General features: G+C 42.3%; 1 protein-coding gene across 1 annotated transcript; it reads right to left on the minus strand.

Annotated features, from left to right (window-relative positions):
* Nucleotides 1–7128: 7128 nt before the first annotated feature.
* Nucleotides 7129–10145, minus strand: LOC118392632 (protein canopy 4). Its single transcript, XM_035784673.2, has 6 exons — nucleotides 9962–10145; nucleotides 9639–9765; nucleotides 9314–9410; nucleotides 9035–9157; nucleotides 8822–8939; nucleotides 7129–8676 (listed from the first exon to the last, which is right to left on the minus strand). Exons 1-6 carry the CDS (start codon nucleotides 10044–10046, stop codon nucleotides 8567–8569), a joined length of 660 nt encoding a protein of 219 aa, XP_035640566.1. The 5' UTR covers nucleotides 10047–10145; the 3' UTR covers nucleotides 7129–8566.
* Nucleotides 10146–15680: the final 5535 nt, after the last annotated feature.

Consider the following 15680-nt stretch of genomic DNA (forward strand, 5'->3'; position numbering starts at 1 on the left):
CAGCTGAAAGAACCAGGAACTGTGAGGAAGAGTACGACCCTGGCTTCCTCATGTCACCTACTTCCCCAGGCTGCTCCCATATGGACAAAGGACCCATGACCCCATAGGACAGGCCACCTATGCTCCCCCTTGTGTCTGGGGGTGGTTATGATCACCTCTCTACTGGAGATCCCCGCCGTCTCCCCAAAGTAGGACTCTGGTACCGCATTGACATCACGTCCTGGAATAGACAAAAACACACAAGGTACTGTAATAAACCTAGGAAATTTGGCTACAATTTCTTGCAAGCAGCTTCACCACAGTACAAGGCAGTATTCACCAAACCTAGCATTGGAGGGCTGGCTACTGTCCACTGTATGCAGGCTTTTGTTCCAGTCCAGCAGTATTAAAACAATTGTATTGAATCATCAAGTCTCGTGATTTTCAACATGTATTTTAGTTCAAGAACAAAAGCCTGCAGGTCTTGAAAAGCCTGCAGGGTTGGCAACCAATGCTCTGAAGACAAATCTCAAAGCCCCATATGTTATTTTCTATTGAAGTAGTGCTAGAGTACTGCAATACCAACACTCAGCCACCCACTCTGTCAGTGACAGATTCATTCAATTGTTGGAAGCAGTTGGGTAGCAGACTGAACATGCTGCAATGGAAAACCTGGAAAAATATAAACACAACAATACCAAATTCATATTCACAAAGGCGTAACTATTGAATTAGGAATCAGAACATTGCAGTGGACATGAACCTTCTTCTGATGGTGCAAAGGTCAGTCATGTTGATGTTGGTCAGGGAGTTGACCATCCATGGTTAGCCAGTGCTGTGATAACATATTTCGTAAAACAATGAAAGTGAAGAATTTATCTGCACTGTATGCGTGCGTGTTAACTAGCTCGCCAGTTTTAGAGGATTGATTCAATACATTTTTCTAATTAACTGCCAATATGGCAACATTCTATTCAAACAATCAGTTGATGATAGGAATTTGTTGTAGTTGTAAAGTTGTAAATTCAACAAGTACTGATATTGTATCATATAATAGCACTCAGAGCTTTCTAAGAAAACAAAATCAGAAATGTATGGTTTGTTTACATATATTTTAGAGGCTATTTATCCAGAACATTTGTGTTAAACCCAAGTTGTATTATTTTTACCTTTATTTAACTAGGCAAGTCAGTTAAGAACAACTTCTTGTTTACAATGACGCCCTATGGGACTCCCAATCACAGCCAGATGTGATGCAGCCTGGATTCAAACCAGAGACTACAGTGACACCTTTGCACTGAGATGCAGTACCTTAGACAGCTGCGACACTCGGGAGCCCTTAAATTGTATTTATATGGTAGTATAATGCCATTACACAATTTCTGATACATCACACCTTAACTTTTGTTTTCCTGCATAAGTAAAAGCAGGAAATGCATCAGCTATGTTTCTACTGCCATTAATTAGACTGGTTTCCCATTTTCACCCCATTGTGGAACTTGAGGGTTCATGACATAGCCCCTCTAGTAATCTTTATTGACGTAACATGAAATCAGATCAGACAGAAATGAACGACATACAGTCTATACGTTATATTTACATCTTCAGCATTCTAAATATTGAGGCACGTTGAATTGACTCAGGCTCAAAGTTCAAGGTGGGAGGTCAAAGGTTAAAGTTCAGAGTAAATAGCGACAGAGGTGAAGTGAGAAGTTTCACTTACTCATTTTTGTATGGAGGTCAATGAGAGTCAAACTTGGTCAATAAAAATGGAATTGCTAATTTGCAATGTGAGGCTTATTTGATCGAACAGAAGTTTCGTAATGGTTAGGTTGTGACAAATTCACTGATATAAGTGGATGCACATGGCATTTTGGCAACTTTGAAAAAAAATGACTATGTTGTAATAGGGGATGGATCAGCTTTAATGTTGCAAATAGATTTTGGGTTCTATCAATGTAATTATCTGCATAATTTCCAATCCAGGAATTTCCACCAGAGCTGTTGCCAGATAATTCAATTGTAATTTCTCTACCATACGTCGCCTCCAACCTCATTTTACAGAATTTGGCAGTACGTCCAACTGGGCTCATAACTACAGACCACGTGTAACCACGCCAGCCCAAGACCTCCACATTCGGCTTCTTCACCTGCAGGATCGTCTGAGACCAGCCACCTGGACAGCTGATAAAACTGGGTTTGCACAACCGAAGAATTTCTGCACAAACTGTCAGAAACAGCCTCAGGGAAGCTTGTCTGCGTGCTTGTCATCCTCACCAGGCTATTAACCTGACTGCAGTTCGGCGTCGAAAACTGACTTCAGTGGGCAAATGCTCACCTTCAATGGACACTGGGTCCCTGGAGAAGTGTTCTCTTCACGGATTAATTCCAGTTTCAACGGTACATGGTAGATGGCAGACAGCGTGGCGTCGTGAGGGCGAGTGGTTTGCGTTGTGATCAGAGTGCCATTTGGAGGTGGTGGGGTTATGGTATGGGCAGGCATAAACTATCGACAACGAACACAATTGCATTTTTTGGATGGAAATTTGAATACAAAGATAAATTGATGAGATCCTGAGGCCCATTGTCATGCCATTCATCATCTCATGTTTCAGCCAGATAATGCATGGCCCCATGTCACAAGGATCCATACACAATTCCTGGATGATGAAAATGTCCCAGTTCTTCCATGGCCTGCATGCTCACCAGACATTTCTCCCACTGAGCATGGTTTGGATGCTCTAGATCAACGTGTACGACAGCATTCCAGTTCCCACCAATATCCAGAAACTTGGCACAGGCTACAATCAACAGTCTGGTCACACCAGATACTGACTGGTTTTCTGATCCATGCCCCTACTTTTCTTTTAAGGTATCTGTGACCAACTGATGCATATCTGTATTCCCAGTCATGTGAAATCCATAGATTAGTGCCTAATTTATTTATTTCAATTGACTGATTTCCATATATGCAAACAGTTGGATATTCACACAGCAGGAATATATACATAGCCAGAAAGAGAAATAGAAGGGTTAGGCACTTATAATGTACGGCCCTCTCTCAGAAGGTGTCACGGTTGTCGTAAGAACGGGACCACGGTGCAGCGGATGTTGAGTTCCACATATTTATTTCAAGGTGAAACTTTAAGCAAAAACAAGAAATCAATAAACGAACAACGAAACGTGACTATGTGGTGCTACATGCACAATACACAAAACAATATCCCACAAACACAGGTAGGAAAAATAGCTACTTAAATATGATCCCCAATTAGAGACAACGATTACCAGCTGCCTCTAATTGGGAATCATACAAAACACCAACATTAAAAATATAAACTAGAAGACAACATAGAAATTATAAACAAGAATGACATAAGGCACCGTTACAAAGCTGTAAATCAAAGTGCACATACACAAACCTCGAGAAACTTGTCAATTGTGCCCTGTAATTCAACAGTACAATTTAAGGCTATACATTGCAGCGGTAATATAAAAACAATATATATACCTTGCTGATAGACATACTGAGTATATAGCAACGATAATGACCTTATTTCTTATTACAAATATGCTAATGATAACCACACTAAACCCGAGGTAGCATGCACTGCATACACACAAACAATGCAAGCATTAGCTGTAAGCTAGCAAAACACGACTTATCTACAAAAACATAGCACAGGTATATAACAAAAAAAAACAATCACACCAAATATCCCAGAGAAAATCCCCAAACGTACATGCTAAGGGGCGGGGGATCCCGGAAACCGTATGTTAAATATGGTGTCAGTTCCAGTTTCAAAAGTCTAACAGGTGTAAGATGACATGCACCTGTGATCCAGTGAGCAGAAGCTCTCAAGTTTAAATTGCGCTCAACTGACCTGTGCACACGCTGGAACCGTCCTCTGCTCACTCGACCACATTTTTCCTCTCTTAACTCAACGTTTGCTCTCACAACTATGTTTCATCTTGCTCGTGCACATTTTACTTTTGAGTTGGATTTGATACCAATGGTAAATGATCAATGAACCTACCAGGTACAACCTCAAATCCGTAAACAAGGGCACCCTCATAAATATCATCCTAACCAACCTGCCCTCCAAATACACCTCTGCTGTTTTCAACCAGGATCTCAGCGATCACTGCCTCATTGCCTGCATCCGTAATGGGTCTGCGGTCAAACAACCACCCCTCATCACTGTAAAACCCTCCCTAAAACACTTCAGCTAGCAGGCCTTTCTAAATGGACCTGGCCCGGGTATCCTGGAAGGATATTGACCTCATTCCATCAGTAGAGGATGCCTGGTTATTCTTTAAAAGTGCTTTCCTCACCATCTTACATAAACATGCCTCGTTAAAAAAATGAGAACCAGGAACAGATATAGCCCTTGGTTCACTCCAGACCTGATTCCTCTTGACCAGCACAAAAACGTCCTGTGGCGTACAGCATTCGCATCGAATAGCCCCCGCGATATGAGACTTTTCAGGGAAGTTAGGAACCAATATACAGTGGTGCAAAAAAGTATTTAGTCAGCCACCAATTATGCAAGTTGTCCCACTTAAAAAGATGAGACCTGTAATTTTCATCATAGGTACACTTCAACTATGACAGACAACTTAGATCGAAAATTACAGAGGAAAATAGTGGATGATATTGCTGCTCCTATTTGCCATATTTTCAATTTCAAATCTAAAAGCATTTTATTTGGGACAAATCGTTCACTAAACCATAAACCTCAGCAGCTAATGGGGACCCATAATAAATACACAGTGGTTAACCGAACAACTGACATAATTTTGCCAAAATTTAAAGGACCATCAGCACCAAGAGCCAAACACTGAGCCAACAGGGTGCATTTCGCGTCACCAAATAACTTGGTGAAAAGTTCTTCTTCTTCAAAGTTTAATTGGCGGAATAAATCCAAAAAAGGTGGTTCGCTGCCACCTACTAAAAATAAATCATTATTTGCAGAAAAAAATAAGTAAAGTCAATATACTCCTTCAGTCAAATGCACTCAGATCCTTACACAGGTTCTGGGGCCTGAGAGGAGAAAGCATTGTCAGACATTATTCCCTGCAGTGTCTCAGCAGTGAAATCATTGATATCCAAGAACATTTGACCTGCTTTCACAATGATTTCCAGTTTCTTCGATTTTTGTTGTTGTTGTTGTTAGTTTGTCCCGTACAATTAATCACCTTTGCAAATAAACGCAACAAAATCAACCTTCATTCACAATTAAGTGTTTTCAGGATCTCTCAACTGACTGACATCCACATAACTGTTGGGCACCACCCACTGCCATAGCTGCATCATCTCTGCTCGCTGCTTCAACCTTTTTCACTGCCTCTGCATAGGAGAGCTTCTCAACAGCCCTTATCCTTCATACTTGGACCTTCTTCACCCTAAACAGGACACTCAGGGAACTCTGCAACAATATTGAGTTTGCAAACACTTGAGATGTGGGCAAATGTTTTACATTTATGAAGTTGGAAGTGGCTTTTGTACGTACGTTTGCGCTGCAGATCTAATACAGTCCTGCTTTACAAGGGTCGGGAGAAATTCAGCATCAAAACGTAAAAACAGAAAGGCTTTCCTCCTTTCCATTCACAGTGCAGGTTAAGCGATGTGAATAAACTATTCCTGGCATGTTCATCTTAAACCATGAAGCCTCAATATCTATCGAGATGCCAGATATGACACCTTTAATCGGTGCCCTACTTCGATAATCATAGCATTCCACTTCATGCGTCGACCATTTGTGCATCCACAGTGCTTTCTCCTTTTGACACACATGGAAACAACACCATACCACTCCTGGTCACTTTGACTCTACTTCTCCCAATGCATCCTTCACAATCTTTGTGACGGCAAACGGGTTTCCCACCAAAAACATCCTTGCTCATGAACCGCACAAGGAATGAGGCGTTGTCATACCGAAGTTTATCTTGATTTACAACTAGTCCTTTAAGCTCCATTCTAAGATGTTACAGTATTCCACTCATTTCCTCAATCTATACTCGCGCCAACAGAATCAAGCATCGCTTCTGCTTCCTCCATTACTCTCAAACCAAAGTTAGAGCTTCTTCTTCTTTAGGTTTTATGGCAAACAAGTCAGTGCTTCAGCAATAAAACTTTCCATAGAGATAGAAATTACCGGTAGTTCTAATTATTAATCAACTAATCAGAATTTTTGGAGATAATGAGTTGACCAATCAGGTGTAGTCTTCTGGCAGGTGGGACCGATTAGAATAGGGATGATGTCACTTTCCATAAGACAAAAATATATTTTTTACCACATGGAAAATATTTTCCTACATTTGTGAAATAAGAATGATCAATGATGTAGCACAAAAGTAGTCAACCTAGTCAAATGCCAATAAACAATTGTGCAGGTAAAGTTCTGTGGTCACAATTTGCCCTAGTTGAACTACTCAAATGTTTGCTGTAAAAAAAATATATATTACATTTCATTTTAACAATGTGACTAAGTAGTTGAGATTGGAATTGTTGATTCTGGGTTGAGAAGTTACAGAGAGCCAGGTTCCAACCTTATGAAGATGACTCTTTATAGATCCTTTATTTGAATTCTGGCAACTCCGCCTTAGTGTTGTTTCTTAATGTGCTTGGCTGCATCTGCTGGGTTCAGATACTTTTGGTTGATTTGCAGTACCATCCTCAGGGCCAAAACCCTGTATAAACACTGGGACAGAAAAAAAAAGGAGAATACACTATTTCAATTTAGTTTATTTCCTTCAAAAAGAAAAACACATGTGTAAAATCGTACATGTTCCCATCATTGTAGACACCTAAACAGAGCTGAATGTTGGATATTTGTGCCGCATAATATTATGGAAGCAAGACTAATAGCGCACCTTCCACACAAAAAAACAACACTTGTTTCTCTGGTCTAGGCCAGGGACCCTGACAGATCAATGCAGTTCGAGACAATTTTAAAAATATACCACAAGATGGCAGCACATTACAAGTTCTCACATCTCCAACCAGGTAGCTACACCGACTTTCATTGGATATGCAATTGTACCATTTAAAAAAAAATCCAGTATCCCAATGTTCTTGCTCCCTATACCGTAGAAGGCATGTGAAAAGCTAAATTAAATTCAGACAAATTTCAAGACTCACATGTACACAATGTGATAAGAGTTTATTCAAATTTAAAAACGGTACATATTGGATTTAGGAAACAAAAATGTACCATATAGTAGTACACGAATACAAAACATGGGCACACTTCGACTGGGTAAAAAGGCTTTCCAATTTACTATACTTCCCCATCTTAGATAATGCAGTTGGTTTTCAATTTACTTTCATATTGTAGTGTTCTGTAGCATTCTCAGTTTCAACTTACCTACTGAAAAGGGACAGGTGTGTGTAAATTGATATTGATTTGATGTAAACAATGACACATCTATGACTATTCCAATGTTGGACACAACTGGATTGCCCCTTGCTCCATAGATACACTACATGACCAAAAGTATGTGGACACCTGCTCGTTGAACATCTCATTCCAAAATCATGTTCATTAATATCGAGTTGATCTCCCCCCCTTTTCTGCTACAACAGCCTCTACTCTTCTGGGAAGGCTTTCCACTAGATGTTGGAACATTGCTGCAGGGACTTGCTTCCATTTAGCCACAAGAGCATTAGTGAGGACTGGCACTGATGTTAGGCGATACGCCTGGCTCGCTCTCGGCATTCCAAGTCATCCCAAAGATGATCAATAGGGTTGTCGGGGCTCTGTGGAGGCCAGTCAAGTTCTTCCACACCGATCTCAACCAAACCACTTCTGGACCTTGCTTTGTGCACAGTGACATTGTCATGCTGAAACAGGAAAGGGCCACCCCCAAACTGCAGCCACAAAGTTAGAAGCAAAGAATCTTCTACCATGTCATTGTATACTGTAGCGTTAAGATTTCCCTTCACTGGAACTAAGGGGCCTAGCCCAAACCAGGAAAAACAGTCCCAGACCATTATTCCTCCTCCACCAAACTTTACAGTTGACACTACGCATTAGGGCAGGTAGCTTTATTCTGGCATCCGCCAAACCAAGATTAGACTGTGGGACTGCCAGATGGTAAAGCGTGATTCATCACTCCAGAGAACGCGTTTCCATTGCTCCAGAATTGAATAACAGCAAGCTTTACACCACCCCACCACCTCTACTGCCAATGTTTGTCGATGGGGATTGCATGACTGTGTGCCTGATTTTAAACACCTGTCAACAACGGGCGTGGCTGAAATTGCCAAATCCACTAATTTGAAGGGGTGTCCACATACTTTTGTAGATATAGTGTATGATAATAGAGTGGTGAAGGTTTGGGAGACTTGACTTAGCTCACTTGTAGCTTTCTGAGGAGCAAGACAGGAGGCGGATTGTCGATGCAGAGATAGGAATTGTAATGTTCAGTTGGTTGGTCTGCTACATACAGTATTATTGATGTTGAATGTAACTTTGCTCCATGCATTCTAACTATGTTCCACTCCAAATATCGTATGACCATTTGGGAAGGAAAGAGGGGTAGTTCTGTTAGGGAGACTTTCACTCTGCCATTTTGGATGATTTCACAGTTCTCCTGCATCGTGAGTCTTCCCTCCTCCCTCTTCTTCGCTTGCTACCTCCACTTTGGATCCCTTCTTTCCCATGTCACCCTTCCAAACCTCCTGTAGACATTCTGAGGGAGAGAGAGTTAAACACTTACCTGGGTTTTCCATGTGAACACGTGTATGTTGTGTTTGCCACTATTCAAGTGTCTTGGGTGAGTGTGTGCTTTAGGTATACGTTTGCAAGTGTGTATGCTATAGTGTGTGTGTCCAAACCTTGCTCGGAGGTCTTGAGAATGTGTGTCTCACACAGGAAGCGCTCCAGCCTCTCCTCCTGATGGTGGAAGTACCAGTCCTCCACAACCTCCTCATACTGCTCTAGCATCGTCTCACACTGAAACAACCCAACACCCACTCATTGTCATGAACACGCACAACCCTCTGCCTGTAAAGCTGTGTGTTGATGTGTAAACACACACGGGTATGTACCTGTTTCTTCATGTCGGACACCTCCACTGAGGGTTCGTCCCAGAGTTCATAGGGCAGACCCAACTCCACCTTCACCCCCTTATGGACCAGGTTCTTCAGAGTGGCCATGGTCTGACTGGTACCCTAAAACACACACAGATGGTTAGTTGACTCAGGTGTGTTAATACTGGGCTGGAACAAAATCCTGCATGCCATGTGGGTCCACAGGACCAGGATTGAAGAACACTGTTCTAAAGCATGAACATTGGTTAAACTGCGAAGATGGAGAGGTGTGAGGACCTTGGCGTATCGGAGGCTGCCAGGTCTCTCAGCATGGACACTGTACTGTAGGATCCCCTCACAGATGTTATCCACTGCCTCAGTCAGACGGGTCTCACTGAAAACAGTTATTTCAAAAATCACAACTACAAAATGAGTGGTCAAATCATTTCAGTCTATGACAAGAGAGCAGAGCTCAATGAGAGGCTTGCCTCTCCTTCTCCATAACATAAAAGTGGCTTCCTCTCCATGTATCCTTCCATTCATCGATCTTAAAGGCCAGTTGACCCATCCTGTTTTATCACATCAACACGGTTGAAGGAGAGGAGGGACACTTTAAACTTACGAGGTATTGTATTTGATCTTGCGTCTGCGTTTACCCGTGTCCAGCACTGCTCCTAGCTCCAGAACCTCCTTGGACCGACCCGTCTTCTCCAAGGCTGCTTGGAGCTCCACCGTCAGGAACTTACACACTATAGGGTTCCGACAGGCGGATGTTGTTCAAATGCATGTTAATTTACATTTATAAACATGTCCCATGTAAGTAAGAAAATGCATTCACAGACACTGAATCTCCTAGTTAGTTATCTAGCTAACGTTAGCTAAGTATACAAAAAAGCTAACGCTCTGAGCAAGACATAATGTGTAACTACTCTAGCTAACGTTTACCTTCGCATCGATTGGGCAGTCTTTCGTCCTCGGCTGATATAGCGAAGCTGCACACCCAAAAAAGGCACAAGAGGAAAAGTTCCATTGCAACTTTTCGCCAACTTGATTCCCTAAATCCGTTTACAGAAGCCACATCGGCATTTTTCTGAGACTCACAGCACGTAAATGGCAAGGCGCAGGCGCAGTGTAGTAGTTGAAGCTTCCCAAAAAGGGATTCATTTAACACAGCCAGAAAGTCATAAATATGGCTAAACCCCGCTATTTCCACAATTTATTTTCATACAATATTATTTTAGCCCTAACCTTAACCACACCGATAACCGTATGACTAACCTTGAATTAAGGCCAAAAAGCGATTATTTATTATTTTCTTACATCTTTACGTTGCAGCCAATTGTGACTTTGTGGCTGTGTTATCTAGTGGAAAACACAAAAAGGGAAAGGCGGATCGTGCGAATCCGATTTAGGAAATCTAGTCGAGCATTGAAAAATTCAAACTCAAGGTGGGGAAAGATATTTAGAGTGGACATTTGTAAAATGTAAACATTACAAAAAAAGATGACCGTGCATTTATTTTATCTCATAGGGATTGTATTAAGTGAGTTTAGAGCTTTGGAGTCTCAAGCCCCCACTCCCCAGTTAGCAATGAGCACTCTAGCCAGAGGAAAGAGTGCTGTGCCTTTTTAGCCGATTTATCACGCGGCTGCAATGCTCCTGAAGTTCACGTGCCGTTTTCCTCGCACGGCCTTTGCTTGTCAGTGCTATAATTCAGAGCTAGGGCCTATTATTTATTGACCCCCATGATGAAATCTGGAGGGGCCTGTGGATCTGTCTTCATCCGTTCGTTCGCACATTAGTCATACAGGATATCTCAGACAGCAATGGCCTGATTTTGACGAAATGTGGGTAAATGATGCATCTTGCCATTAAGATCCGGCATTTTTAAAAATACACTGATTGGCCAGATGGTGGCGCTGTAACAATAGATTGAAAATGCGAACTTTGAAAGGTCACGCCCCACATCCCGTTTGACCTAAAGTCATGAAATTCGGTACATAGGTTCCTCTCCTCACAAGGAATACATTTGCCTAGGGACCCATTAGGACTGTCATGGTGGATCTTATGCCATTTAGAATTTTGTGAAAACACTACTCTGTTACCGAATGACTGATCTGCACAAAACTTGATATGTGGCATCGATGGACAACGATGGACAACGGTCTCTCAACGCAATATTTTCCAGACTTGTACCTAAAACAACATAGACAAATAAACATTCATGTGGGTGTGGCCTGGCACATATTTGTATTGTAATGAAATTTGGTACATATTTTGAAAACACTGTCAAGACTCAACAGATGCAAGAACATTTTGACCTCACAGTGGCACTATAACGGGCACATGTTTATATCTCTTGATCGGTTTGACTCACAACGATGAAATTTGGCACACATGCTCAGGGACATGAGTCTAGCTAATCCATGCGATATCTCGGACACCACTGGCCCCATTTTGATGAAACTTGGGTGAATGATACATCTTGCCATAGAGATCCGTCATTTACAAAATTACACTGACTGGCCCAAGGGGGGTGCTGCATCATTTGTGGGGGACAACATGTTTACTGTTGCCTTGTATATACATATTTATATTTAATTATAAATAGGCAGTGTATATACAGTGGGGCAAAAAAGTATTTAGTCAAGCCACCAATTGTGCAAGTTCTCCCACTTAAAAAGATGAGGCCTGTAATTTTCATCATAGGTACACTTCAACTATGACAGACAAAATGAGGGGAAAAAATCCAGAAAATCACATTGTAGGATTTTTAATGAATTTATTTGCAAATTATGGTGGAAAATAAGTATTTGGTCACCTACAAACAAGCAAGATTTCTGGCTCTCAAAGACCTGTAACTTCTTCTTTAAGTGGCTCCTCTGTCCTCCACTTGTTACCTGTAATAATGGCACCTGTTTGAACTTGTTATCAGTATAAAAGACATCTGTCCACAACCTCAAACAGTCGCACTCCAAACTCCACTATGGCCAAGACCAAAGATCTGTCAAAGGACACCAGAAACAAAATTGTAGACCTGCACCAGGCTGGGAAGACTGAATCTGCAATAGGTAAGCAGCTTGGTTTGAAGAAATCAACTGTGGGAGCAATTATTGGGAAATGGAAGACATACAAGACCACTGATAATCTCCCTCGATCTGGGGCACCACGCAAGATCTCACCCTGTGGGGTCAAAATGATCACAAGAACGGTGAGCAAAAATCCCAGAACCACACGGGGGGGCCTAGTGAATGACCTGCAGAGAGGGACCAAAGTAACAAAGCCTACCATCAGTAATACACTACGCCGCCAGGGACTCAAATCCTGCAGTGCCAGATTTGTCCCCCTGCTTAAGCCAGTACATGTCCAGGCCCGTCTGAAGTTTGCTAGAGAGCATTTGGATGATCCAGAAGAAGATTGGGAGAATGTCATATGGTCAGATGAAACCAAAATATAACTTTTTGGTAAAACCTCAACTTGTCATGTTTGGAGGACAAATAATGCTGAGTTGCATCCAAAGAACACCATACCTACTGTGAAGCATGGGGGTGGAAACATCATGCTTTGGGGCTGTTTTTCTGCAAAGGGACCAGGACGATCCGTGTAAAGGAAAGAATGAATGGGGCCATGTATCGTGAGATTTTGAGTGAAAACCTCCTTCCATCAGCAAGGGCATTGAAGATGAAACGTGGCTGGGTCTTTCAGCATGACAATGATCCCAAACACACCGCCCGGGCAACGAAGGAGTGGCTTCGTAAGAAGCATTTCAAGGTCCTGGAGTGGCCTAGCCAGTCTCCAGATCTCAAACCCATAGAAAATCTTTGGAGGGAGATGAAAGTCCGTGTTGCCCAGCAACAGCCCCAAAACATCACTGCTCTAGAGGAGATCTGCATGGAGGAATGGGCCAAAATACCAGCAACAGTGTGTGAAAACCAGTCGCTCTGGATAAGAGCGTCTCCTAAATGACTTAAATGTAAATGTAAATGTTGTGAAGACTTACAGAAAACGTTTGACCTCTGTCATTGTCAATAAAGGGTATATAACAAAGCATTGAGATAAACTTTTGTTATTGACCAAATACTTATTTTCCACCATAATTTGCAAATAAATTCATTAAAAATCCTACAATGTGATTTTCTGGATTTTTTTCCTTCTCATTTTGTCTGTGTACCTATGATGAAAATTACAGGCCTCTCTCATCTTTTTAAGTGGGAGAACTTGCACAATTGGTGGCTGACTAAATACTTTTTTGCCCCACTGTATGGAACATTTTGACACGGCAGGGTTTGTAGGGTTCATAACATCGTGGTGGTATTCTTGTTGACAGTGTTGGGTACGAGAGAGGAATATACTTTGGCTAGGTAGAGAGTGTGAAGAAGTTCAGGTATGAAGACGTGAATAGATTAATAATCAAAGTTGGGATTTATAAATAGATAACTGATGTAATGTGATTCTGATGAGCAGATACAGTAATATTTCATCCAATGCTTCAATGCCATCTGAATCGTCACAAAATGACCTGCAAGACAGAACAGCAGCCTCTGGTAAGACACAGGGCGGGGGCCTATGCATTTATGTAACAACAGCTGGTGCACGCTATCTAAGGAAGTCTCAAAGTTTTGCTCGCCTGAGGTAGAGTATCTCATGATAAGCTGTAGACTACACTACCTACCTAGAGAGTTTCTGTATTTTCGTAGTGGTCTACATACCACCACAGAGCGAAGTTGGCACTAAAACAGCACTCAATGAGCTGTATTCCGCCATAAGCAAACAGAAAAACGCTCACCCAGAGGCTGCGCTCCTGGTGGCCGGTGACTTTAATGCAGGGAAACTTAAATCAGTTTTACAGAATTTCTATCAGCATGTTAAATGTGCAACCAGAGGGAAAAACACTCTAGACCACCTTTACTCCACACACAGAGATGCGTACAAAGCTCTCCCTCACCCTCCATTTGGCAAATCTGACCATAACTCTATCCTCCTGATTCCTGTTTACAAGCAACAATTAAATCAGGAAGCACCAGTGACTTAGGCTATAAAAAAGTGGTCAGATGAAGCAGATGCTAAACTACAGGACTGTTTTGCTAGCACAGACTGGAATATGTTCCGGGATTCTTCCGATAGCATTGAGAGGTACACCACATCAGTCACTGGCTTTATCAATAAGTGCATCGAGGACGTCGTCCCCACAGTTACTGTACGTACATACCCCAACCAGAAGCCATGGATTAGAGGCAAAATTCGCACCGAGCTAAAGGGCAGAGCTGCCACTTTCAAGGAGCGCGACTCTAACCCAGAAGCTCATAAGAAATCCTGCTATGCCCTCTGACGAACCATCAAACAGGCAAAGCATCAATACAGGACTAAGATCAAATCATACTACACGGGCTCCGACGCTTGTTGGATGTGGCAGGGCTTGCAAACTATTTCAGACTTCAAAGGGAAGCACAACCGAGAGCTGCCCAGTAACACAAGCCTACCAGACGAGGTAAATAACTTCTATGCTCACTTCGAGGCAAGTAACACTGAAACATGCATGAGAGCATCAGCTGTTCCGGATCTCCTCAGCCGATGTGAGTAAGACCTTTAAACAGGTCAACATTCACAAGGCCGCTGGGCCAAATGGATTACTAGGATGTCATGGCTCACATCACCACAATTATCCCAGAAACCCTAGACCCACTCCAATTTGCATACCGCACCAACAGATCCACAGATGATGCAATCTCTATTTCGCTTCAAAATGTATTCCCCCCTCAGGAGACTGAAAAGATTTGTCATGGGTCCTCAGATCCTCAAAAGGTTTTACAGCTGCACCATCGAGAGCATCCTGATGGGTTGCATCACTGTCTGGTATGGCAACTACTCGGCGTCTGACCGCAAGGCACTACAGAGGGTAGTGCGAACGGCCCAGTACATCACCGGGCCAAGCTTCCTGCCATCCAGGACCTTTATACCAGGCGGTGTCAGAGGAAGGCCCGAAAAATTGTCAAAGACTCCAGCCACCCTAGTCATAGACTGTTCCCTCTGCTACCGCACGGCAAACGGTACCGGAGCGCCAAGTCTAGGTCCAAGAGGCTTTTAAACAGCATCTACCCCCAAGCCATAAGACTCATGAACAGCTAATCAAATGGCTACCCAGACTATTTGCACCCCCCACGCTGCTGCTACTCTCTGTTATCATCTATGCATAGCCACTTTAATAACCCTACCTGCATGTACATAATTACAATTACCTCAATTACCTCGACACCGGTGCCCCCCGCACATTGACACATTGACTCTGAACTGGTACTCTGAATATAGCCCCACTGTTGTTATTTAGTGCTGCTATTTAGTGCTGCTCCTTAATTATTTGTTATTCTTATCTCTTACTTTTTTGGGGGTATTTTCTTAAAACTGCATTGTTGGTTAAGGGCTTGTACGTAAGCATTTCACTGTAAGACCTACACCTGTTGTATTCGGCGCATGTGGCAAATAACATTTAATTTGATAATGTTGTCCTGTCCCACTCTTGTCTGTGTACACTGCAATCCAGCTTTAAGCTGCAAATGTATACAACATGTTTATACATCGATACATAGCTATTTTTAAATCAAATTAGTTAATCAGTTTTGATTCTGGTGATGGAGGGGTTAAGTGAGGGGGGTGGGGAAGAAGGGGG

This window comes from Oncorhynchus keta, chromosome 13, assembly GCF_023373465.1.
Source record: "Oncorhynchus keta strain PuntledgeMale-10-30-2019 chromosome 13, Oket_V2, whole genome shotgun sequence".
NCBI classification, from domain to species: Eukaryota; Metazoa; Chordata; class Actinopteri; order Salmoniformes; family Salmonidae; genus Oncorhynchus; species Oncorhynchus keta.